The 27,148-nt window shown below is 40.0% G+C and overlaps 1 protein-coding gene across 9 annotated transcripts in view; it reads left to right on the top strand.

Annotated features, from left to right (window-relative positions):
* The window catches only part of CNKSR2 (connector enhancer of kinase suppressor of Ras 2), a 299,886-nt gene that overhangs the window by 239,004 nt on the left and 33,734 nt on the right, over window positions 1-27,148 (top strand). For 5 of the 9 annotated variants that reach the window (XM_053306536.1, XM_053306535.1, XM_053306534.1 and 2 more), the window contains 2 exons: window positions 1,131-1,231; window positions 4,156-4,690. In XM_053306536.1, the coding sequence (XP_053162511.1) occupies window positions 1,131-1,231; window positions 4,156-4,690 (636 nt within the window). Of the gene's footprint in view, window positions 1-1,130; window positions 1,232-4,155; window positions 4,691-7,401; window positions 7,483-8,409; window positions 8,737-26,661; window positions 26,763-27,148 lie in introns of those variants that run through there. The other 4 variants (XR_008318956.1, XR_008318957.1, XM_053306537.1 and 1 more) reach the window with 4 other exon arrangements.

The raw sequence follows: 27,148 nt of genomic DNA, 5'->3' as shown, positions 1-27,148 counted from the left end.
AGGAGCACAGCTCATGTGAGGGGGCTGTGACGGGTGAGGGGAGCAAGATGTGTGTAGATGCTCTGTGCATGGGTTAAGTTAGTTCTTATTTTGTTTATTATATAGCTTTCCACCACTGTTAAGACCACTCTGTATTCAGCAATTGTTGTTTTTATGCATTTCTTTATTCAAAGGCATACAAACATTATAAAGTTTCCTGTGCATGCTTGACTTCACCAGGAGGAAAAGTTTATGAGTAAAAACATGTTTCTAAAGTACCTTGATTTAATTTTTTAACTTTGAAAGTAACTAACCTAGAGGCTAGTTGCATTTTTTAATTTTCTGACCATTGTATCAGGAGGCAATATATTCCCTAAACCATACTGGGATATGTAATAGAAAAGGTGTCCATTTGTTCTATATATTGTACTAGTCTACCATGATGAATTTTGAGATATTGGGGTTTTTTTACATATTCGACAAATGACTTTTTATTATTTAAAGTAGAAATACCTGGCAAAGACTATAAGAGAGCTGTTTCCACAGTATTGGATATATTTTGGACACATTTTTGCTTCTCTGTAGAATACAGAAGCTCAAAATGGATCCAGCACATGTTCCATGGTGATTACTTGTAGATGTGTGAATTCACCTGTCATTCTCATATGCAGTGATGAAAATAAATCATAAGCAACCACACAGCAGCTACTGAACATTTTTGTTTGAGTATATTTATGCACCACACTGACCAAACGCATGTCTCTGGGCAGTTTGCATTTAATACTTAGCACAATTTTCATACAATGCCATGTATGCATATGTACACATTTTTCCCCTTTAAACAGAGGCTATCTGCAGGGAGGAAGCTTATGTACACGTGTGGTACAATTCTAAGAATTATGCTTCCAAAGGAGGGTCTAAGTACTCCATATTCTGGTTAACTGTAGTTCCAGCACAGTATAGCATGAGTACCTACTCCCAAGTCCTTCACTTAACAGAAATGTGGTAGAGAATATGTTCAGTGCACATATGATGCACAAATTTGTTACTGGACTCTGGTATGTGACTGAGCTGGTGGAAAAATACTTTTTTGTTTTATATAATATGATCCAAAATAATATTTGGGTCTTTTTAAACTTGACATTTTGTAGATTACTGGAGTGAAAGTGATAAGGAAGAAGTAGATACACCATCGACACCCAAGCAAGACAGCCCGCCTCCACCCTATGACACATATCCAAGACCTCCTTCGGTAAGTTGTCATCTGCAGTTACTTGCTGGCATTGGCCCATACAACATATTTAGAAATATATTCAGAAGTGGAATCTGCAGCACATCCTCCAGACATTTCACTGGGAGCACGTTTTAGTGGTTTATATCCTAAGCATCCTCTCTGGTTTATATGTATTTTGTAATTTGGTTCTACACCAAAATGTATGTAGTAAATAGCCTAAACCAGTGCATAGAGCAACAAGCATGGCAGAAATATAGCTTCAGCTGGATCTAATATAAAAGGAAGTAGATTCCTGTTCCCATTAAAACAAATACTTTCCCTTAAAATAGTAGAATAGCTGCTTTATTAAAAAGCATTTGTTAAATAATAAAGTCTTCACTTGAATTCCCTAGAAAGAACACATTTTGATTAGAACATTACAATTATACATTGAACCCAAGCCAAGTTAAAATAAAGACAACATTTTTACTTTATCCAACATATACTAAGTTTCCCAGGAAACTTATTGTCCATCAGATGAAATTAAATTCTACATTTCCTTTTGTAGCCTTTATGGTATTAAATAATAGAATGTTCTAGTAAAAAGCTGTCTGCACAAATTATATGGGCCCCTGGGCAACTTGGGAGTAACATTTGGTTTCCCTTATGCACCATCCGTTCCTCCTGTAGCCACACCCCTTTCCTCTTTCACCCTTGTCCAACATATCTCCTATAATTTCTAACAATGCCAAAATATTTGAACTCTGTTTTTAAAATGGAACATGACCTAAAGGCTATATGAAACCTCCATATTCAGAAGCAGTATATCTCTGCAGACTAGTTGTAATTAGAGCTAATCTCAAGAAGTTATTCAAATTCTTTCTCATACGCTGACAAGTATACCTTTATAATAAAGCACATAAGAATTACCTCACCACAAAGTCCATCTAAAAAAGTAAAAACACACCAGCTCCAAGTGTTCTATACACAGTATGTTTCTACTACCAATTTAATGTCAAGGCAGTCAGCCTACTGGCATACAGAGAAGGAGCCCTGAGGGCAGGGGTGGCTCCCCTTTGAGGCCAAGTGAGGCAACAGCCTCCCCATCAACTGCCCCCTTGCTGATGCCACCCCCACTTTCACCAGCCCAGGCACCAGCTGCTACTCTTCCCCCTTTTACTGGCCTCAGCTGCTGGCTGTTTACATGGGTACATAGGACATAGGAAGCTGCCATATACTGAATCAGACCATTGGTCTATCTAGCTCAGTATTGTCTTCACAGACTGGCCTAGGTTGTTGTAAGTTGTAAGCAAGAGTCTCTCTCAGCCCTGTCTTGGAAATGAAGCATGTCTCTGGCAGCACTGGCTGATCAGCTGGGTCTCCTTGGATAGCACAGTGTTAGCTGGCATGGCTTCTTAAAATATTGCACATATTGAGCTCTCCTAACATCTGGTTCTGGAGCAGGTCAGGGATGGCAGTGGGTTCATCTGGGCCCGAACCCTTTGCCTGCGGGTGCTGCCTTTTGATGTTTGTTTCTCAAGGAACATCATGTTCCTTCCAGCCAAGCATACTGTGTTTTAGCAGAAGGCTGATTTTTCACCAGGACTCAAAACATAGCAACTAAAGATGTCTGTGAAGTTTTCCAGATTCAGGATCAAAACCAAATCTTGGCAGTCTGCCTCCAAATCATGGAGTTCCATGGTAAAAGACAGTGTTCTTCATGAATTAGAATCTCAAGGGTGCAGAACAGATCTTGCAGACTGCAGAGCCTTCTTTCAGCTTTGAAACTGAGAATACTCAAGAAGTGAGTAGAAAGCACCACCACCACTCCAAATGCAAGGAATAGAAAAGAGGGCCACTTCCTAGATTTGCCCCATCTCAGCCAGAACACTCAAGAAGGGCAAATTCCCTTCTTGCTGCTCCAGTCCTTGAATGATTAAATTTGCTCTCTTTTCAGACTTTTGTAGGAAATGCAGGAGAGATGTGTTTTCTTCATAGTGAGGTTTACCAAACAGCAATTTATGCCTTATATACTGCCTTTTCATGGTATATAAGGTGTAAATTTAAATTAAAAATATAAAAATAATAAATCCTTAGAAAAACATAAACAATTCTTAACCAGTCAGTTCATTGGCAGTTTATTTTCAGTCCCTTTCCTAATGATCCCTAGCATGGAATTAGCCTTCTTTACAGCTGCCACACACTGCATCGACATTTTCAGTGAACTGTCCACCATGACTTCAAGATTCCTTTCCTAGTGGGTCACTGCCAGCTCATTTTTAGCCCCAATGTGCCCTACCTTACACATACTTACACTGAACTGCATTTGCCATTTTAAAGCCCATTCACTTAGGTAGGAGTGATCTTTTTTAGAGCTCTTTGCAATCCATTTTTGTTCTTACCACCCTAAATAATTTGGTGTAATCACTTGTGGCCACATCACTGCTCACCCCTAACTCCAGATCATTTATGAACAAATTAAAAAGCACTGATCCCAATACAGATCCCTAGGGGATCCTGCTTTGCACATCTTTTTCCACTGAGAAAATGGCTTATGTTTGGGTCTATGATAACATATACAGACTGACAGGAAATACAATTGGACAAAGTAAAATAATGACTAGATTGTGCACTGAGATAATCTCAGAAGTCTCTGCTTGTAGTATTTTGGAGCTTGAGGCTAATAGTGGCTGTGAAGTACCACACCTTCTTGGCTGTAGTGCTCTCTTTATAGAAGTTGTTGCCCTAGGAGACCAACTCACTTGCAGTTTTGTAAACAGGCTTCACTTACTTGGCTCTGAGACACATATTATGAACTAGAAGATGGGATATATATTTCTAAATAAATAAAAATATCACCATGTTGATGGCTATAGTATCTAATCCATGATTTTTTAAATATTGCAAGAAACATACCTATCTATATTGTTGTCCTGAAGCCAGAATCTGTATTCATGTTGCAGATGAGCTGCCCAAGTCCTTTTGTGGAGTCAAAGCATAGCCGGCTCTCATCCACTGAAACATCACAGTCTTCACATGAAGAATTCCGCCAGGAGCCAGTAGGGAGCACTACAGAATCTCCCATCCGCAAAACAGCTAGTCAGCGACGTTCTTGGCAGGATTTAATAGAGACACCACTGACAAGCTCAGGGCTGCACTACCTTCAGACTTTACCCCTTGAGGACTCTGTTTTCTCTGACTCAGCAGTTATCTCTCCAGAACACAGGCGGCAATCAACGCTTCCAACTCAAAAGTGCCACCTGCAGGATCACTATGGTCCTTTTCCCTTAGTGGAGGGTGAGAGAATGCAAGTGCTAAATGGGAATGGTGGCAAACCCCGCAGTTACACTCTGCCACGGGATAGTGGGTTCAACCATTGCTGCCACATGCTTTCAGTCAGTGCCTCCAGCCATCAGGAAGAAGTGCCACAAAAAGAGGAAGAGGAGGAAGGGGGAGGAGGAGGAGGAGAAATAGCACCAGAAAACCAAGCAGATGAAAGTAAGTCCTAATTACTGTGTATTCTGATCTTGAAAAAATGTTGTAGAAAAAACTTGCATGTAGAAAAGGAAAAAAAATGTTTAATTAACTACAGGGCTTTTAATCTTACCTTGTGTTTGAAAGTACTCTCTCTCATATAAATATGGGAGAGGGGGGGGGAGAGAGAGAGAATAATTTATTTTATTAGCTATTGACTTAAAAATAAGTGCTTTGTGCATGTTGTTGATGTAATAGGCACAATTTCAAAACAATTGCACTTGCAGCATTGCGTTATTCATGTTTATTATGCATTTTGTGTATGCATTTTGTTTCATTTTCATTTTCATTTTTTGCCACTTTACCCACTGCTAGTATGCTGCTTATGTCTTGGTCTTGGATGCTAGTTTCTTTCATGACTTGGGATATTTTGTTTTATAAGTGTGTTTTGTGTAGTTCCTGGAACTTTGGAAAACAAATATTTCATGGTAAACATGAAATATTTCTAAACGTTGTAAAAATAGTCTCTTAATCTTGAGTGAATATGATGATGCCAAGTTAAAAAGTCCGTTGTGACTCCCATATGCATTTTGGGTCACATATTTCATTACTGTGATCCTTCTATTCAGATCATTAATCATAACAAAGAATGTTGCACTTTTTGTAAAGGTGGATTCAGTCCTGTCATGCCTCACGATGCTCAGGACCAGCCCAAGATATTTTGCTGCCCAGTCAGAAGTCTGTGCCACACAATCCATGGCTGTGTTGCTAAGAATGCCGAGGTTCAACTCTCGATTTGCATCATTATTTCATTGGCAGTCCTAAACATATTATTGCCCCAAGAAGTTATGTGGGTTGCATGTGTAATTGGGCTGTAGCTGGGGGTATTAATAAAGTGCAACACAGTTGGAGCCTAGTTTAAAAAGCAAATTCGTAATGTAAGATTTTTCACAAATACCTCACAATTTTTCTAGTGTTGCATACTGTGAATCCAGGAAAGGAATTGTTTATATTTTACAACCACATTAAGTACTAGGCATGCAAGTTGAAACTGAATTTCTTGTTGCTATGGGCACCAGTGTTCTGCTCACATGACTCATTCTTCCCTTTGCAGTATATGAGCATAGAGTAGGGTTGCCATATTTTTACTTGTTCTGGTGCCTTTAACAGCAGCCTTAATATTTACTATATTTACTAAAGCTGTGCAATCATGTCGGTCCAACAGGCATGTTGGACCCAATATGCTCTCTGTCAGACATTATCAAGATGAGTTGTGCAACAACAAGAGGGACCCGCAGCAGTCAGAACCCTGACAAAATTCCTTCTTATCATTGTGGAACTCTGTCAGAATGCTGACATGCCTGTTGGATCTCCCCCATGATCACGACCCTAGCCAACAAACTACTTGCTTTTCACTGTGAATTGAAATGTAAAGGGGAAAAAACTCTTTTTCTTTAAATCTTAAGCTACATTGAAGCTAGCTCTTTTGTTGTAGAGGCATAGTGTGGAGATGGACAACTCCCTAGAAAGGATCCACAGAGTCAGAGGGTCCCCATGGAGGGGTTGCCCTGTCCCCCTCCCCATTTCCAACATGCACCCCATACAACTAACAGAATCTCAGAAAAATCTGACAGACTGAAAGTTTGTGGGGACCATGTTGGTCCTCCTGACAATTCCCCTGTCAGGTCCAATTGGATCAGATCCAGCACTTTTCACATGTTATGTTTATATTGCAACTTTTCTGTATATTTTTTGGGGGGACAACTAATTAGGCTTTTCCTGGCACTGAGATTTGGACAGAAAAGTTCCCACTTCTTGGTTTCTGTATCTAAAAATACCGTTAGACATGTGTCAAGAGCCATTAAAAATACGTGGAAACCATATACATTAGCTGGATGTTAAAGAGATACTTCTTCATAATGTAAGAATTCCTTTTACCCAAGGTATACTTGAAACTGGTGGGCATGGCAATGCCAACAATATGGGAGGGGGAGTGTGTGTGTGGGGGGGGATGTGCACGGAACCAGCATGGGGAAGTTCGAAGGGGGGGGGATTACTTTAAGGGCGTGGAGGGTGCACTCACCCCTCCTGCTGTTCCCCCGCCCCCCGGCGCTCCATTGTAAACCAGTCCGGCGGGCAGCAGCATATCACCCTGTCCCCTTGTTGGACCGGAAGTACCTGACACAAGTCGTGCTTGCTCACATGCATGTTGGCCGTGTGCATGGTGTGCACATGTGCACCAGGTACTTCCGCTTATTTCCAGTCCGACAAGGGGACAAGGTGGCAGGGAGGTATGCTGCCGCCCCACTGGATTGGGTTAAAATGGATTGCCGGTGGGGGGAAAGCAGCGGGAGGGGTGAGTGCACCCTCCCCCATCCGTAAAGTTATCCCCCCCACCATCTTCAAACCCAGTCGTTCAAACCGGTGCGGAGGCCTATAAAGGGCCTCCAAACCGGTTCTGTGCACATCCCTAGTGTGTGTGTGTGGGGGGGGGGGGGAATAGAGAGAGAGAGAGAATGTGTACACACACACACACACACACACACACACACACACACACACACACACACAGAATCCCGTTCTCTACCCTGATCTATCATGCTATGTTATACAACTACAACCACTTCTGTTTGTAATGGTTAGATATAATACTAGTTTGCAGTAGACTAGTGGGCTATAAGAAGTTCTTTTCAGGCCTAACATACGAATGTCAAAATTGATTCCTTCATTTCTAGAGCCCTCTTCATATGTTATGCCCTTATGGAGGGCCAGCTTTCGAGTGGGGTGAACAGGAGTTTGTCAGCATGAAGATACAGGTAGCCAGCACTGAATGCAAAGAGATTTTATCCTCATGCTGAGTAACATTGGTCAGCCAGATCTAGAATGCAGGGAGGAATTCTCTCTTTGTTCAGCACTTTCCTTTTCAGACAGGTACTACAGAGGTACTGCCATGGTAGAGCTAGGAACATGGCAACAGAGCGCAGTGGCATGGGGGACATGGATAACTAGCACACTCCCCTTAACCCTTATATATACACACACACACACCCTCTCCATGGAGTTATAACATATGAAGTGAGCTTAGATTTCAGAGTATTTAGAAGATACCACATGATCTTGCCACCAGGAAAATGTTAGGAAAGAAAATATTGAATGGAAGTGTATGCCTTATGTCTGGTTTTTCATTTTATATATTCATGGGTACACTTGTCTTTGCTGCAGTAAACATAAAAAGTGAATGGGAGAAGCACCTCCTCAAATACTGCCAGATACCTGCCTCAGATAATCACAAATGGTCACAGCGCTCTGGCTCATGTCTACTGTGTGTTACAAGATGCACATCTCCCTATCAAACCCCATGTGTTTGTTGTAGCAAACACCAGTGTAAGTTCCACATAAATTGTGGAATTACTCATAAATGATTTAGAAAGAGCTCAGCTTTTATACAGTAAATGAAGATATCAACCATTTTGACTCAAAAAGTTATCTTAACAGATGTTGAATAAGTCTTACAATGTCCCTAATACTCAAAACAGGGTCTGTTTAATTTTTCATCATATGGAAATGGTTATGCCAAATAACAGTACCATCCCTCCCCCTTTATACATAAACATGATAACACCATTATTCCTTTTATTCTTCTTTTGATTCCTCTTTTACTCTGAGAGGCACATAGCAGTGATGAGTGTCCTCAGATCAAACTGATTACTGAGAAAACCTAAATTATTGATTTGTTCTCACAGCATTCTGTATAGGATAGACTTGGAAATCATAGATTACTTGACGTCTTCACTAGACAGCTGCTGCTGTTAGTTCTTTGAATCTTCACTGGCAGACAAGAGAAGGACCATTAACGTGTTATTCCTCCCACTGGAACATTTCAGTCTAATAAATGTATATGTATCCTGTAGTATCTTGTATGTTCAAAGCTATAAAAAATGACAGGTGATATATCATGTTAGAAATATATCTGATAAGTAAATTCTTGTGAGTTGTTTAAGATATACTGCTACCAGGACCAAAACTTTGGTTCTGTAACACCAAGCATGTTTATAAGTCATCTTTGTTTTTGTTTTGTTTTTAAATATGTTCTCAGTATTACTTTAAATGCCTGATCTGTCTTTGTTTTTAAAACAGCCAGTGCATAGACTGAAAATGAAGTTATAGAAATCAAGTGAATACTATGTGTATGTGTGAATTTTATGTTTGGTTACTTTTCAGAATTTCTTTATAGCTGCTAAACACAAATCAGACTGCTATTCTTTTTTGCTACTTTCATTTGCTGTCTTATCAGAATACTAGCTGACATCTAGACTAGCATTGTACTGATGCAGCAGTGCCCATCTAGATTAATTCTGAGTTGTTACTCAAGGGGGGAGGGGTAATTTGGTAATTGGTAATTTTTAACAATGATTTAAAAATAAAATCTTTGGCAGCACTTTCCTAGACCCCCCCCCACCTCTGTTGCTTGATTTTTGCTTGCAGGAGAGCAAAGAAAAAGACAAGATTCCTCCTTATGCCTTATTGTTTTTTATAAGAGGTACAGTAGTAAATTTGTTCTGTCCACCAGTCCCTAGTGGTGTTTTCATTATGAATGACTCTGTTGTTTTTGTTATTGATTTCCTCCCAGTCTTACAATAAGTAAATGAAGATCTGGCTTCTTTCCCTGAAGCATATTCTTTTAAGTGCTGTTTCCCAGAGATGAGAGCCTAGCATAGCAGCTTTTTGTCACTGCTTAGACCACATCATTCTTCTGTGCTGCAGCTTTATGTAATGATCATATTTATCTGACAGAGATGTTACCTAAAGTGTTTAGAAGCAAGAAAACACTGCAAAAGAATATCTGGTTTGTGTGCAGTTTTAAGTATAAATATTTTCAGCCGAGGAAGTCAGTGTTTTTATTTATTCATTCATTTCATTTCATTACCGTTCCATCCAAATGGCTCAGGACGGTGCACAGGAACAAAAATAAAACCCACAAATCAGTCCTTTAAAAACAATCATTACAAAACAATTTTAAAACAGTATAACCTGTTAACAATTAAAACATTTTAAACAGTTTTAAAACCCTGGAAGGTCATGCCAAACATAGGTTTTAAGGGCTCTCCTAAAGGCCAACAATGAACTCATGCTACGGATTTCTGCCGGAAGCACTTGCCACAGCCCAGGAGAAGCTACAGAGAAGGCCCGCCTCTGAGTCGGCACCAGACATACCGGTGGTAACTGGAGATGGACCTCCTCAGATGACCTTAACGTGCAGTGGGGATCATATAGAAGGAGGCACTTTCTAAGGTTAGAAGAACCTTTTCATCAAAAGTATACCCAAAGCACCATTGATTTGTACAAAGTACCATATTCTTCTGTTTTTGTTTTCTAGTTGAAGGTTTTCTCTCTTCCCCTGAAAGTCCTATAGTATGTTATTGAATTCTCTGTAGTTACCAATCAGTCACAGATTAATTTCTTGATTGAACCGTCTAGCTAGTATTCAAAAAGTTATAATCCCATTCTCTCTGTGACCTACCCATCTATAGTGTTCTACTGAAGAGCACAGTTTCTTAAATGACTGCAAAAATTAAGTTGAAATTTTATTATTATTATTATTATTATTATTATTATTATTATTATTATTATTATTGCATATCAGAGCTCCCCATCAGAATTCATACTGAAATTTTGAAAAGTCCATATGGATGAATCATGGCTCTCTCCTTCTGACCAAGTACCCATCAGTCTTCCTTAAGCAAGGGAAGGTTGTAGGGAGTCGTCACTACCATGCCAGATTGGAACACAATACTTCTCGCTCGCTAGAAATGATGAATGGACTGACACAGATCATGGAGCCTGTAGTTTTCAAACTCAGTACATACTTTGGAAATTACAGACCTAATGAAATTAAAAGCAGAGTGTCTACCTTAAAGTAGTGATAAATTCAAAAATAGGTCTATGAATACTCTATTTGAGAGATGACTTGAATTGCAATAACCTCAGTATTGCATTAGGAGTTTTACTAAACATTGCATTTCATTTCCTTAGGCTCCCAAAAACATCATGCCATTATTATTTTCCAATGTTTTTCATCATCCAGATTTTCCAGAAGTTTGCTTATTTGACAAAGTTGTACAGCATGATAAATAGGTGTTTTTCTCATTTCACCTTGGCCTATTTCTGTCATGTTTAAAACTCATTCAGTTCTTTTCAAAAGTAAGATTGACTTATTTTATAACTTCCTGTTACTCAAGTAATCAAGGAGTTTTGTTTGGTAAACTGGTTATGATGTTTCTAAAGATTAATTTTGTGTAAACAGTAGCATAAATCATTAAAGTGGCTTGGTTCCTGCCAAGTTGTCTTAACAAAGATTCTATAGCTAGGAGAACAATTACTAATTTCCAAAGAAATTTTGGAATGCTTAATATCTGTGAGAGAATTGATTTTGGGGATGTCATTTCAAGGTTTTTCAGGGTGCTGCTTGCAGTTGTTATCTAAAGCTTACAGGCTCTCTTCTTTCAGCTGGCAGCTGATGTTTTGTTTTGTTTTTGTTTTGCTCTGGAATGCTCCAGGAACAGTCCTGTAATCAATTTAATTTTTTACCATTCTGATTTTAATATAATGCATCAAACATTATCATGTAATCAGATGAAATAATGTCCCTCCCCATCACTGCTGTTCCTATTCCGGAATATTTGTCATAAGTTTTAAACTGGTGTTAAAGCATTTACAACATATAGCACATGTACTGTACAATAAAAGCATAACATCATCACAACAAAATTTCATTGCCAATCAATTAATAGCTTTATTAGGGTCTTTGATCAGCATAAGGCAAACATAGAAACTGTCATCAAAAGCAGATGATTAAAACTATTAAATTATAGTTTAAAATTATAGTTCATTTAAGGGAACGCCTTAAATATAGTTTATTTAAGGGAATGCCTTCTTCTGCATGAACCCCACCACCCACTGAGATCTGCTGAGATCTAAAGCTGCCATCGGCTCGTCTGGTGGCCACTCAGGGACGGGCCTTCTCCGCTGCTACCCCGAGGCTTTGGAATGCGCTCCCTAGTGAAATAAGAGCCTCCCCATCTCTGACAGCTTTTAAAAAGTCTTTAAAGACACATTTCTTCACCCAGGCTTTTAATTAATGTTGTTTTAATGGTTTTAAGGCTGTTTTAAAATATTATTTTAAAGTTTTAAAATTGTTGTAATGTGCATGTCCCCCCCCGCCCCCATTTTTGTCTTAACGAATGTTTTACTTTGTTTTTATTCTGTTGTAAACCGCCCAGAGACGTAAGTTTTGGGCGGTATAAAAATGTTTTAATAAATAAAATAATAATAAATAATAAATAAATTTTTAAAAAAGTCTGTGCCTATGAGGGCTGTGAATACAGTGACTGTAGAATCAGAAGATGATAATACTAAAATCATATGGCTTTCAAACTATGAAAAGCTATAAAATTGGTTAGAAATTTAAAAATGTGATAAGGGAAAAACATAGAAGCTAAGAGATTAACAGCTATATTATTTTATATAATACAATATAATATTATTTTTTTTAAACACCTATGTCTATGAAGACAGTTTGAAGGTGAAAACATAAAAATCATAGTATTGCTGTAAACGAAGATCTATCGTAAACTATAACATTAGTTAAGAATAGGATTAGATTTTAAATTAAAAATAAGATAGGAACTGTAGGACTGGGGAGCAGGAGATTAGAGGCATCGGTACAGGCATGAACTATGTCGGGCCTGTCTAGCTGTTGTCAGAGGTCTGATCCCTGCGAGTTTTTCATGCTGCCATGCAGAACTTGTCAACACTATGTGTTATGAGGGAGTTGCAGTTAAAGAGTAGTAACGATACATAGAACTGGCCTGTGCGGTCTGGCAACCTTGTAAGCAGTGGGAGGATTAGAGTATTGCGCGAATGTCTCTTTAAAATGGGCAATGGAGGACCTGCTCAATGCGTTTGACTTGCCCAGCAAAATTTCATTGGAGTAGCCATTTGCTAAACAGAGGGTTGTTTTATCTAGCAACTGCTGTGAGTGTGAAGCACAGTCTGTTAGATTTATAACCTGATATGGGAGATACATTCACAACATTCACTGCAGGTTTTTTTTAAACACTTAATTATTGTTGTACAGGGTAGCAGCACTTTGTCATCTTCATGCAGGAATTTGACATTAAGTGGTTCAGCAAGTCGTGTTCATCTGTATCATCAGGACCAACACTTTCTTGGGGACATGTCTAAATTGAACTAGGTACAAGAGAGCAAAACTTGTGGTGGGAGAAGAGAGGACTTGGTTGTAAGTTTGAGCATTTATATCTTTTAATTTTATTATGAAAAGCATCCTTTGTTTCCTGTCTGTGTTGCTATGGCAACTAGTGACTAGGTAGCAACAGTTGATAGGTTTTAGGTTTTATCATTGTCAAATTCAGAGGCAACACTTCATTCTGCCAGTTTCTGCAGTGAGCGATGAAATGTACCTCTTCCTGTCCTTCCCACTGACTTTCTCATCACCAAGGCAACAGGTTTCTGCCCACACAGTTGAGATCTGAGAGATCAACAATTTAAGGTGGGATTGTTCAGAGTCTGGCAAATGCATTCTGGGTACTAAGATTTTGCGCCAGTAGTGCTATGTTGTTTAAATAAATTCTTTCCATTTTTAATTTAAGAAACAGATTGCTCAATCTGTAGATTGGTTTTTTAATTTCTTATATTTCGGTTTCTAACTGAAGCATCTATTCCTAGCCTAAGCAAAAACCAGGGATGGTTTAAGAATAACTGTGAAAACTGAATACCTACACTATTCATTGTTAATTGTTAAAATGTAAAAGAAAGAGAGAGACTGACTGACTGTTCTGCATTGTGATCCAGTAGATCATAAGAACATAAGAGCAGCCCTGCTGGATCGGGCCCAAGGCCCATCTAGTCCAGCATCTTGTTTCGCACAGTGGCCCACCAGATGCCGCTGGAAGCCACAGGCAGGAGTTGAGGGCATGTCCTCTCTCCTGCCATTACTTCCCTGCAACTGGTACTCAGAGGCATCCTGCCCTTGAGGCTGGAGGTGGCCCACAGCCCTCCGACTGGTAGCCATTGATGGACCTCTCCTCCATGAAGTTATCCAAACCTCTCATAAAGCCATCCAGGTTGTTGGCTGTCACCACACCCTGTGGCAGAGAGTTCCACAAGTGGATCACACGTTGTGTGAAAAAGTACTTCCGTTTGTTGGTCCTAGACCTCCTGGCAATCAATTTCATGGAGTGACCCCTTGTTCTAGTGTTCTGTGAGAGGGAAAAGAGTATAAGAACATTCCATACACAGATGAAAAAAATTTGAGAGACACTGATCACCACTTTAAAAGGTGCCTCTTTTGCTCAGTTAGCAAGTGCTAACGTTAAAGACAATGCCCATCTCTGGTAACTGCAGTTGTTAAGAATCAAGCCTGCTCTTATCTGCACAGACTTACCCATTCACCTGCCCTACTCTATGCGTTGACTGAATTTCAGGAATATGGAATGGAATGTAGAGAACTGGCTTTTATATATCCCAGAATTGAACTTGTTCAAAACAAATGATCATTCTGGGCTGGATCGTGGGGGACAGGTTCAAGTCTCAGCCAAGCCATAGTCTTGCTGAGCAGCCTCAGACAACCTATTGCTGTCTGTAAAGTGAAAATTAGGGACTTCCTTTGTAGGGTTCTGAGAATAAAATGAATATATGTCCTGAGATTGAGGGATATAGCACTCAATATAAAAATACATTTCAAAGTATCCCAAATTTTCACAATTGTGAGAGAGCAAATAAACCTCCTCTTCCCACACAATTGTAAATATTTGCAATATTTTGAAATGCATTTTTGAATTGTAATTTCATATAGTTAGGTATCTTCCTTTTGTTGCTGTTTCAGAGTTGCCAACTAGGGACTTTTATAGAGGATATGTTTCTATTTTTGGGACCAAACAACTTTTTTTGCATGTGTTGTGGTGTCCGAAGTTCAGGGGAGCAGCTGGAGCATTTTGTTCACTCGGAAGACTGTGCTCTCATGAGCAGCTTCTCTTCATCTTCCTCTTTCCCCTTCCTACTGACCATCCATCCATTGGGTAAGCCAGAGTAAAGGTTCTGCTTCAGTAGCAGGTTGCAGAGCCATGTGACACCGGAGCACAGATAGATGGGTTAGATACATTTTTATATAGTTAGCAGCTACTAGGGATGTGCAAACAGGTTCGACGGTTTGGGATCGAACTGAACCATTGAACACCCCCTGACTGTTCGGGGGGTTCATGGAATTTTTTTTTTAATTAAAAAAATTTTTTTTTACTTACCCCCTTTGGGGAGTTGTTGGAGGTGGCGGTGGGGTCCGCAGAAGTTCCCCCTACTCCCCGCTGGCCTTTTTTACCACCATTGGCTATTCGGCCAGCTCTTCAGCCCATTTGGGCCCTCCCACTCGGCGCCGTGGCCATTTTGGAGGCCACCGTGCCTGCGCAATTGGCCTCTGCATGGCATGGTCATGCAGAGGCCAATTGTGCAGGCACAGCGGCCTCCAAAATGGCCACCACACCAAGGGGGAAGGCCCGAACAGGCTGAAGAGCTGGCCAAATGGCCAATGGCAGCAAAAAGGGAGGCTGGCAGGGGGAGGGGGAACCTCCGTGGACACACACACACACACGCTGCTGCTTCCAACTACTCACTCGAAGGGGGTAAGTAAAAAATTTTTTTTTATTTTAAAAAAAATGTTCACACACATCCCGGACTGGACCAAACGGGGGTGGGGGTGGGTGGGGGCATTTTCAAGCAGGTACCAAACCAAAATGGCCCGGTCCGGTTCGGGTCCATTCCGGACTCGAACCAAACTGGGCCAGCCGGTTCCATGCACACCTCTAACCGCTACCCCTGCTAACATAGTAAAAAGGCATATTTTTAATTCCCCTTTTATCATGGGGAGAGCAACTGGCCCTATCCAACCCCAGCACAGCATTCCTTCAGTGGCTGATGTAAATATGCTCAACGGGCTTATAAAACAACGTATAGCAGACACTGAAAAGCAGAGTGATTTGGCACAAATCTCTGCAAGAAATTTTCTTGGTAGTTTTACAAACTACCCTAAACCAGCCCACTATCTAATGAGATTAACTACTCTGTCCCAGAGAAGGGCTTTCTCCCTTGCATGCTTTAATGCACTTCCATCAGCTGTATTGGAGGGTAGGTATCACAAAATCCCTATCACTAACTGGATCTGTCCTTGTGGCCAGGGTGTTGAGAATGTAACACGCATCCTTTTATATGGTTCATTTTATAGGGATATTCGTATCTCTCTTATCTCTTTCCTCTTTTATTAAATATCCCTGTTAGAACACATGATGGATAGGCATCCTTTTTATTAGCTGATCGTTGTGTACCCATAACATTGTGTGTGGCCACATGTAAGAATAGGTCTGAGCTGGTTTGAGTTATCGGTATTATGAAAACCTTAACCTTATATTTTGTACTATTTGTATTATTTTTACTGTGATTTGTATTGTTTGTGTGTGTGTGTTGTTGGATCAATGACCATAATTATCTATCTATCTATCTATCTATCTATCTATCTATCTATCTATCTATCTATCTATCAATCAAAATATGCATATATAAGGCCAATAAACGTATGCAAATTTTATGCGAAGTGGATACTTTTTTTTAGAAAAACATCTTCTGTTACTTTTTGGTGATGGATATTGACTTTTTTCACCATCTGGACCTGGCAACTCCATTCTATGCTGGGGTTATGAATCCTGATTTTACAAAATTATGGCCTGATTCAGATGTGCACAAGTAGGTGCAAGCTTCATGTGTAAAGAGGGAAATATAAAGTTTCCCTTTCTCATTGAATACAAACAGTTTCTCTTTTCCATCTGAATGTTGAAAAGACTGGTTTGTTGAAGCATAGTCAACAATACAGGATGTCACATCAGGAGCTGATTCTCTTTTAATATCCTGGTAACTGGGCAAATAGGCATCTTTCAAAGTAGTATATTAAGCAGGGAGAGAACAACTGGCCCTGTTCAGCCCCAGCACAGCATCCCTTCAGTGACTTTTGCTGATGTCTACCTTTGTGGGGGTTTTTAGACTGTGATCCATCCAGGGACAGGGAACCATCTTCCTATTTTTCCTGTGTAAACCACTCGGAGAACATTTTTGTTGAAAAGCGGTATATAGTAGTAGTAAATACATGTTATTGAGCTGAAGCTGCGTGTTTTCAGATATTGAGAGCCCAGGTTTATGACCATGTTAGGAGAGGAGTGGCAGGAATCTACTCTTTCAGTTTTATAAACTCCTGATAACTAGGTTGTTTTCATATTTGTTTCTATGCATTCTTTGCATTTCAATTTTCTGTTCAAAATTTCAGAGCATAATATCTGAAAGGGAAACAAATTCACCAGCATATATCAGGTGCAATTATTTATTATTAATTAATAATAATTAATTAATACTAATGCAGTCACCCTGAGAGGTTATACTAGTCCAGCTGCACTTAGTCAACTATGCAAAATATGTCTCCACTCACATGGATTGTTCCATCTTTGCAGAAGTTTCTCTTCCTGGAAACCACTTACCTTTTGCGACTAGCTTCGCAGAACGAAATGCCTACTGCTTAATTTAGATTTATTGTTTTATCCATAAAAATAAATATTAAGAACTGTAATAAGACTGTCCCTTAATCTCAACAGATATATAAACAAGATTCAGCACATCTACCAAACAGAGGGGACTCCTTTACTAGGCAGTAAGCCAGCAGAGAGCACCAGCAGCCAGCTGTTCGAAGAGAACAGGTGGAATATATTGGCAGGGTGGGCTTGGAACAGAAAATGTAGGTTGGGGAGAAGAGTGAAAGGATGAGCAGAAGGTTCAAAATGTTATTCTTATGTGCCTACAAGCCAGCTAAGCACGGTACAAAAATAAAACTATCACAGGCGCTTCAGAGGCTGACAATCTTAAGATATGATGTGAAGGGAGCAGGAGGAGAGGAACAAAGTTGAAGAAGGCAGGTCAAGCAGAGACAGCCTGAGAGAAAAGATGAGGTTTTAGCATATTCAGGAGTTGCATAACTAGAAGTATGAGTAGAATTATTATCAGTCAAATAAAGTACAAAATAAAGTTTCCTTTGCCATGGTCAGGGGTTTTAAAAAGTTGAATAGGTTATGTCTCCTAACGAAATCAAAGCTGTTGGTTGTTTCTATCTTTAAGCAAGACTGTAATACACTGGGGATCTCATGGCATGTTCATCATTTGACTCCTGTAATAAGAGCCAGGATCCTAATGAAATCCCTGTAGAATTCTGATTTTTTTTTCTAGTTACACTGGGAAATGTAGCATATTATGTGTTTAATATGCAGTTGCTTTTGTAATAGATTGAAATGAGAGGATTTTTCTGTTCACTCTACACAGAAATCATTTTAGATTTCTAAAATGAAATCTAAATTTTCATTTAGAAAATTTAAAGGTCTAAATGAGTGCCTTGCAAAATCTTTAATAAAATCTTGCTTATGTAAGAGCACTAGCACAAATGTATTTCTTATAAAAATATGAAAACAATTACCTAATAGTTATCTAACAATAGCTTTATTGTTAAATAACAATATTATTTAATTTATTTAAAATTCTAATTAACTAGGCCTGAACTTACTGCTGCAAATGGAACAATCAGACAGTTCATCACCATTTTAAGTGCATACTCAGAATGGAATTCTGCCGTGGTTTTATGGCTGGGAAATTTCTTGTTCATATTTACAGCCAACAATTACAACCCAATTACTAATCTTATTGTGCTAACGTTATTCACCACATTGTAGTTTGACAGTCCATTGAAACCCGCTTGGCAGCCTTTGTAAAGTGTTTGTATTAAGATTGTTTTTGTACAAAAAACAATAAGAAATTCAGAATAGTAGATTATGGCTCATTCATCTGGAAAGTTCAGGAAAGAACGTTTCCTCAAGTTAGTCTTTCTGAACCCACAAATAAATAGTTTGAGGCATTTTACATATGAATTACGGAGTCGAAAGGAAGAGTGATAAAACAAAAGGGCTATCTAATTGCTCTAGAATCTCTGTTTCACACATTCTATATTTGATACTGATCAGCACCAACTTTAAAAAGTCTACAACATGCCCTGCTGAATATGTTCTGTCTTCAGATGGCAAACATTGAAGGTAAGCTGAATATTTCTCCTTGCCATACATGCCAATATTTAGGAATATTGTCCCTTGCTTAAATATATCAAGCTTTTTGGTATAAATCTCTGCTGTTGGCCACCAGAGTGAACTCCACATATCAGACAGCCACTGTGTTGGAGATCTTCTCCTTTGTATTGCTGCATGCTTGTTTCATCTGCAATCTTTAATTATCCCTTTTTGTGGAGGAAACACCATTCATTCATTTTTACCAAATAATTTTCAAAATTTGAGCTTTTGCTTTGCTAAGCTCAAGTGTCTTGGCTTCAGAGCAACTGAAAGAAAATGGCATTTACAAACCCTGTTTTTAGCCTACTTTCCAGAAGGCTTATGAAATAACCCGGCAGAGTGTGTGTGTGTGTGTGTGTGTGTGTGTGTCCCTATCAACTTTGCAATGCCTGGACCAATATGAACCAAATTGGGTACAGTTGTAAGGACACAGAGGGACATCTTAATGGCATAATTTGTGGCGATATCATCCACTCTGATGGTGGATTATTTTTATTTGTCTTTTATTTTTTTTAATTAGATCTGTTTTTAAAATTTAGCATAATGTTTTAATTGTGTAATTTATGTAGTCCTGTTTTAATTTTTTCTGTATGAACCTCCTTGTGATTGTTTTTAATGAAAGGCAGTATATAAATTTAACAATAAATAAATAAATAAGTTGGTGGATGTGTAAATGTTTGAAGTGCAAGTGGGCTAACTTGTGGACCATCTAACTGATTTGAACCAAATTTGTTATGGTTATAGTGAGTGACACATAGGGACACCTCAATGGTGTAGCTTGTAAGATGTCATCCACCCTGTTCCAAGATGGTGGCTGCATTAACATTTGAGGTACAAGTGGGCTAACCTGTGGACCACCTAAAGGATTTGAACCAAATTTGGTAAACTTGTAATTAATGACATATAGGAACACTTCAACAGCGTGGTTGCAATGATGTCATCCACCCTAATTCAAGGTGGCAGAAACATGAACATATTATTGGGAATTCTCTCTGGTAAGAGAAACCCTTTTTCATTATAGCAGAGTGCACAGAGGCACAACACAGCGGAATTTGGTTAGGCATGTGTGTATGCTGAGAGTAAAATAACTTGGAGCCAGTTCATAGTTTCAAATCAATATAAGCTGTATTTATTAGAGAACTCCATTCTAGATAGGAAAGTGAAGAGACAGGATCTCTAATCTATTGATCTAACTGGATGCAGATGGATTCTGCATGGTGCAGGGAGAGAGGAGCTTGCATGTTGCAAGGGAGAAGGAAGGGAGGGAAAAGGAAGTGGCAGGAAGGAAGGAAGTCCCTGAGATTAGCAATCTACATATCAAAGGGATAGTGTCAGAGTAGTAGAGAAGGGATAACCAATGCCTTGACCCTCTAGCCCTCTGACTCCACTAGTCTGTCCTCCTTTGTCATTGAGACAAGAGACAGCGCATAGTCCTTCACTTCCAACACACATGAGGTGCAATTGGGCTAACTTGTGAACTGTCTAACCTGTTTGAACCAAATTTGCTGCATCTGTAGGCAGGGGCTGGTCTGGGGGTGGGTGGGTGCTGCAAGGGTGCAGTTGCACCCCCTGTGAATTTGGATCAAGATTGGCAGTTCTTCGGCGGCGGCAGAGTTTTTTTTTTTAAAAAATAAAGGTTAACTTAACTTAACTTTGCTGCTAGTTCTGCCCTCTTCCAGCAGGAGCAGCAACAGTATCCTGATTTGCTCCTCCCCCACTCTGGCCAGCCTCTGAATGTTCTAAAATTTGCCACAAGGACGGTGGAGTTGCTGGTTGCTCAGCTTGTCTCCCCCCAGGAAAGTAAAACATTTTTAAAAACCCAAACCTTACCTGTTTGTTTTGTTTGAGAGTGTATACACACACATAAGAGAAGTGATCTCAATTTGTGTGCATGTGTTCCCCCGTGTGTGTGTGTGTGTGTGTGTGTGTGAGAGAGAGAGAGAGAGACTTAAAAAGTATAAGCCAAAACTGTTCTAATACAAACTTGTAAGAAAAACCCTCTCCATCCCAACAATATACCTTCTTGTGAAGAAATTAGTCAATTCAAAATATTAAAAGCTTTTAAAAGAAAAAATGCTCTGACAAAATGGATCTGTTTTTGTTTTTGTTCCTGCCTTTTGTTTCTGAAGATACTAAACTGCTTATAGCTGTAATCTGGTCTGTGTGGGGGGGGAGAGTTTCTCTCCCTCTCCCCCCCGTCAAATATATTTATATGCTGCTTTTTTAGCAACAAAGTTCTCAAAATGGCTTAAATAGCAAAATATGATAAAATTGTTCTTTCTCAACATGTTTCCCCTTATAATCATTACTATTTTATTTTGCTTTGTGCTTCTAACAGTATCTCATATATAAATAACTTACATATTGTCTTCTTAATAAGCGTGTAATGGTCTAAAATGCCCCAACTTCTTGAAAGTAGCTTTACAAATAGCTCAAATGAATATTAAGCATCCTCCCCCACCAAAAGTCTATTTTTATACAATTGCTTTAAAATAAGGCTTTGCAAATTCGATCACAAGAAACTCATTTTTAAAAATCCCTCGCCAATGAAGTGCTTGCTTGTCTTTAAATCCTAAGAAATTGAGATAATTCTATATATGACATTCTGCTGTCCTGTTTGAAATCAAATTTGTGGCTTCTGTAGTGTATAGACACACACTATCCACTGTATATAGCAGTAGTGCACAACTCAGATGTTTGAGGGGAAGAGAGCTGGTCTAGGAGAGGAGAGCTGGTCTATAAAAAATTAATTTAACAATTATATTTTTATTTAATTTTAATAGCTTGGGGAGGATGGGCCTGTGTTTGCCCCCACCATGGCAGCCCCCACCCACTTACCACATAGGACTGTAAACAATCTATCTCCTTTTCTCCTCCAACAAAATCTCCCAACCCCAAAAGAAACTTCTCCATCAGTAAATAGGGAATCAATAAATAGGGAAATGGCTTATGAAGGAGATATTTCAGCAAATAGGGATGGCAAGAGCCAATGAAAGTCCTCTTTTTAAAGTCATTATTTAACCTAGAGGTGTAGCAAGGTTGGAGTGGGCCAAGGACCAAAAATGAAAATGGGTCCATCAACCAACCTTCTTCAGAAAGATGGGAATGGGGAGTGAAGAACAAGCTGTCAATCAGCTGGCAGGCCCATTCTCCCTCAGGGGCCCAGGGACATTTGCCCCCCACCCTGTTCAGTTGTGGCAACACCCCTGCACAGAACTGCTCCAGGTACGGAGCTCATATATTCCAGTTTCATCTTACAAACAAGCAAGTATTGTAATTGCTAGCTGAGCAAAGAGGCACATTTTCCAAATGATGATTCTCTTATATTTAGCAAGGGGAGAGCAACTGGTCCTACCCAACCCCAGCACAGCACCTCTCCAGTGGCTGTGGCTGTTATCTACCTTATGCTTTTGTTTTTCAGATTATGAACCGTTTGGGGACAGGGAACCATTTTATTTGTTTGTTTCTGCCCATTTTAGATTTTATGAGACCTCCAGGCTTGCAGGAATAAGGATAATTTGTTTGTTTTTGAATTTGCCAAAAGCAGGGGCAGAAAATAATACCTGTCCTGACGTAACGAGAATAAAATATAATAATAATCACAAAGGAGGACTCCATTGTCCTTTCAACATGCCTTGAGACAAGTATCTTTTCAGAAGTGGTAAGTGAGCTTCTCCCAACTTGCAAAATAGTACCCACAATCTTAACACGGACCTTTGCCAGCCCACCCATCTTGCCACCATGTGTTTGTTTTGTCACTTCTGAGCGACCAGTGGAGGCAAGGTGAGCTGGTGTGTAGGGATAGTTGTAGGGGGCAGCAAGTATGTGCTCCATGGTACTTGCTTCTCCCCACCATGCCAGCTCCTGAGCCCCTCAGCTACTGTTGGGGCCGTGAGCTTCCTGGAAATGAGGGGCACGTGTGCCCTGAAGTAGATACAGGGTGAGTGTCTCATTCAGAGTATGCACGCACTCTGTATCTCCTTCAGGGCACGCATGCATCCTCATTACCAGGAAGCTCTCGGCCCTGACAGCAGCTCAAGGGTTCGGCAGCTGGCGGTGATAGGCAAGCGGTTAGAAAGTGACACTCCTGGAGGGTTCAGGAAGCGAACAGCAGGAATGGCCCAGTGGGCCAGGAAAAAAGGCCTCATGGGCTGGATGCGGCCCGTGAGCTCGGTGTGGTGCAGGCCTGTTATATACACTGTAGTGTATAGACATACAATATATTTTCATATGCTTTTTGCTTAAACAAGATACAAACTGGGCTGCTTGCTGCTGTGATAGGTGTAAAAAACATAATTTGAGTTTGCTTCTCAGTTTACATTGGAGTGCATGTGGCTAAAAGTCAACATAAATATGTATATGTTAAGAGACATATATTTCATTATGACATATATTCTGTTCTTCCTCCAAAGAGTTCAAGGTAATGTACATGATCTTTCTCCCCACTTTTATCCTCACAGCAACCCTGTGAGGCAAGATTGGAGGAGAGTGTCTCACCTATAGTCCTGCAGCTGGTTACATGACTGGGAAATGCAAGATCCCAATCCTAGTCTTAATACTCTAATTACTACACCACACTGGTTCTAAACTGTGTGGGTATTCAGTCATTAACGTGGTGATTCTCTTTATCTAGCAGGGGGAGAGTAACTGGCCCTTTCCACCCCCAGCACAGTGCCTCCAGTGACTGTTGCTGGTGTCTATCTTATGTTCCTTTTTAGATTGTGAGCCCTTTGGGGACAGGGATCCATCTTATTTATTTATTATTTCTCTGTGTAAACTGCCCTGAGCTATTTTTGGAAGGGCAGTATAGAAAATGAATGAATAAATAAAAAAATAAAATTATGCAGGAGAAAAAGGAGGTTTGTTTTTAGCAGTGAAGTAAACTAGTGGGGAGGAGAGTCTTGGGTCATTTTAGAGCATGAAAGGGTTTAATTATCAAAATATGGGGAGTCTGTGGGCCCCATGTAGACCCTGTGGCCCCAAGCCCTGGATCTTTTAAATACCTAGCAACATCTCTGAAAGGTAGAGAGGAGAGTGGCAGGATTGCCCATGCAAAATCTGGTACTGGCAGGTACGTTGTTCAGAATTTTTTCTAAAAGTATTTTTTTTAACTTAAAATTCAATCTTCCCTGAATGTGTTTTGGTGTTAAAAGTAGTGCATTCAGCTAATTTAAATGACAGGGTAGGGGGGCAGGAGAAAGGGAATGAGAGAAGTGGAGGAAGAGGAAGACAGAAAGGGATGGCTCAAGGGCATAGTTTGTAATGATGTCATCCACCCTGATTCAAGATGGCAGACAAGGCCATCTTTGAGGTGCAAGTGGGAACCGATTTGGACCAAATTTGGTACAGTTATAGGGATCCATAGGGACACCTCAAGCACATAGTTTGTGATGACATCCACCCCAATTTAAGATGGTGAATGCATGAACATTTGAGTTGCAAGTGGACTAACTTGTGCACAGATTTGGACCAAATTTAGTCTAGTTGTAGGGATAGTGAAAGTAAAGACTATCTGAATATTCTGCAATTTGCCACAAGGATGATGGAGTTGCTGGCTGCTGGGCTTGTCTCCCCCAGGAAAGCAAAACAAAAAAACCCCCGAACCTTATCTGTTTGTTTGTTTGTTTGTGTGTGTGAGATTTGTTTCCCTTGCTTAAGCCACTGTGTTTGTCTTCCCAACCATCTCCATGAACCATGTGTGTGTATACACACAAGTATAAGAGAAGTGATCTCAATTTGTGTCTATGTGTGTGTGTGTATGTGTGTGTGAGAGAGGGGGGGGGAGTTACACTTTAGAAAAATTATTTTCAAAGTATAAGCTAAAAATGTTCTAATACAAGCTTCTACAATTCACAAAAATTGTACTTGCCAATTGTACAAATTTCATTTAGATAGAATAACCACAGCAGTCCCCACTGCCAACTGGCTGTACCACTTATGTTTCTAGCCATATTATAACATGTTCTGTCCTTTTATTAATACTTACAATTTCTTTTTTTCATCTGTGACACCAGCAGTACTTGTATCTATATAGCATGCTATCCATACAGCAAGGTTCAGTGGGAGTTTTGTTTTTGTTATTCCATAGATGGTAAGACATGCATACTCTTTTATATAGAAAATAATCATTAAGTTGTTAAGGGAGGTAAGGGAGGCATATTCTTCTATTGATGTGTAATGGTAGTGAGACGAGAGGGTGAGTTAGGCATGAGAAGTCAAGCCACTTCTATTGCATATAACCATAGGCCCTTGACATTTGTTCAACAGATAAAAAATAAGGCAAGATTATTAACATCAATACAAAATAAAACTTTAAACCAAACAGTACCTTAAACAGTTAACAGCCCCTTTTTCTGCTGCTACTGCTACTAGAGATGTTCATGTGCTGTTTGTGCACTCCCTTACGAGGTGAGGTGGGGTGCCTTTAACAAACAGGTAAGTTGCTCCTTACCTGCTCCCTCCTCCACTCTCCCCAACCACCCGCCCCCGCCAGCACTTGTTTTAGAAACAGCTGTGTGGGGCTGCAGTGTTCCTTCCTGCAGCCCTGATAGGCATCAGCATGCAAACGACTAGTGCAAATGCAACCTGCTCATTTGTATGCTGATGCTGATTGGGGCTACAGGAAAGAACACTGCAGTGGAGAGGAGAGCGGCAGGGAGGGGGTGAGCAGATAAGGAGCTCGTTACCTGTTTGTTAAAGGCATGCACTTGCACACATGCACAGACACGCTCACATGCACACAACACACACATGACCTGTCAAGCCGGCTCACATGCCAATGTTTGAACAAGTTTGGTGCTCCAGAAAGGGAGCGCCGAACTTGTCCGTGCACATCCATAGCTGCTTCTGCTAAAGCATCATGCATGGTATAGACATTTTGTCTGCTGATAAGCTGCAAATAATATCGGAAGTAGGCAGGCCCAGAGGCGTAACTATAGGGGGGGCAGGGGGGGCACGTGCCCCGGGCGCCATCTTTTCTGGTCACGTAGGGGGCGCCACCATGACAAAAAAATTTTTTTAATTTTTTAAAAAATTTTTGTTAATACAAATGTTTCCTGCTCAGTGCAGCAGCGCTGCAGCAGTCAAGGGAGCGCGTCAGCGCCCCCTCCTCCACGAGCGGTCCCTTCCGCGCTGCCCGCGCCCCCCCACATTGCTTTGCTGGCGCCTGGCGGCCAGTCAGTGGCCTGGCTTGGCGGCGGCGGCGGGCGCTTGTGAGGAAAAACCTAAGTATAATGTAGTATGTTGGGGGGGGCGGGGGGCGCCATTTCAGTGCTTGCCCCGGGCGCCGTTTTCCCTAGTTACGCCTCTGGGCAGGCCTGTATGCAGACAAAAGATATGACTTTTCCTTTATGGCCATCATATAGTGGGCACTGCAGTGCATGAGAAGCTGGTAAGAGAAAAGTAATTGAAGGAAATGAGGCAGAACTTTTTCAAGGGTGTAAAACATTTAAATTTATGAACACAGTCCTGATTATGAAGGTTATTTTGGAAGTGCATATATGCTTGTGAAATGTAGATCCTTTACTTGAGGCTTTATCCCAAACCAAACCTAGAGATCATTTCTGCTGCAAAGAGTTTACAATTTGATTACAATGTATGGAAGAGGTTTTATGAAAAAATTACAAGAAAAATGATGGAACATATCATACTGGTTAAAATCAGTCCTTGTAAAATAGAACAGGACTGAGTTTTTCCAACTGTTACAGAAATTTGCTTTCACATATGGTTTGAGATTCAACTTTATATGAAATTTCTCTCTCTCCAAAATGTTTACATACACAGGTAACTGAAGATAATAATAGGTGAAAATGGAGGAATACATATTATTTAATCAGTATAATGACATCTGTATGACAGTATAATGATGTGCCTCTGATCAATGGGTGAGCTAAACCTAGAATATTCTTAGCAGATCTTGTACCATGGTTAAACCATAGTTTTAATGTCAGTCATTCACATACTTGGATGCAAACTGGGTTTTGTTTCACTTAATGTGTGTAATGTGAGCTGTTTGTCTTTTCAATGATTTTTATCTATATGCATAGCTCATTAATAGTTTTACCTTTTGTATTTACATATCCATGACAAATGACTTCTTGTTCCACAGAATCATATGTTTCTGTGTGTCCCCTGGCTGTTTTGCTTGCCACATAATGTTTCAGTTTTGATGTCCTCCTCATCTGCAACTGCATCCAATTGTGTTACCTTGCCTAACATTTGCTGCAATCAAGACCAGAAATCCTAGCATCATTCTTAAGACACTTTGTTT

The sequence above is a fragment of the Hemicordylus capensis genome, chromosome 3 (assembly GCF_027244095.1).
Source record: "Hemicordylus capensis ecotype Gifberg chromosome 3, rHemCap1.1.pri, whole genome shotgun sequence".
Lineage (NCBI taxonomy): Eukaryota > Metazoa > Chordata > Lepidosauria > Squamata > Cordylidae > Hemicordylus > Hemicordylus capensis.
This window is presented reverse-complemented; position numbering and strand designations above follow the sequence as displayed.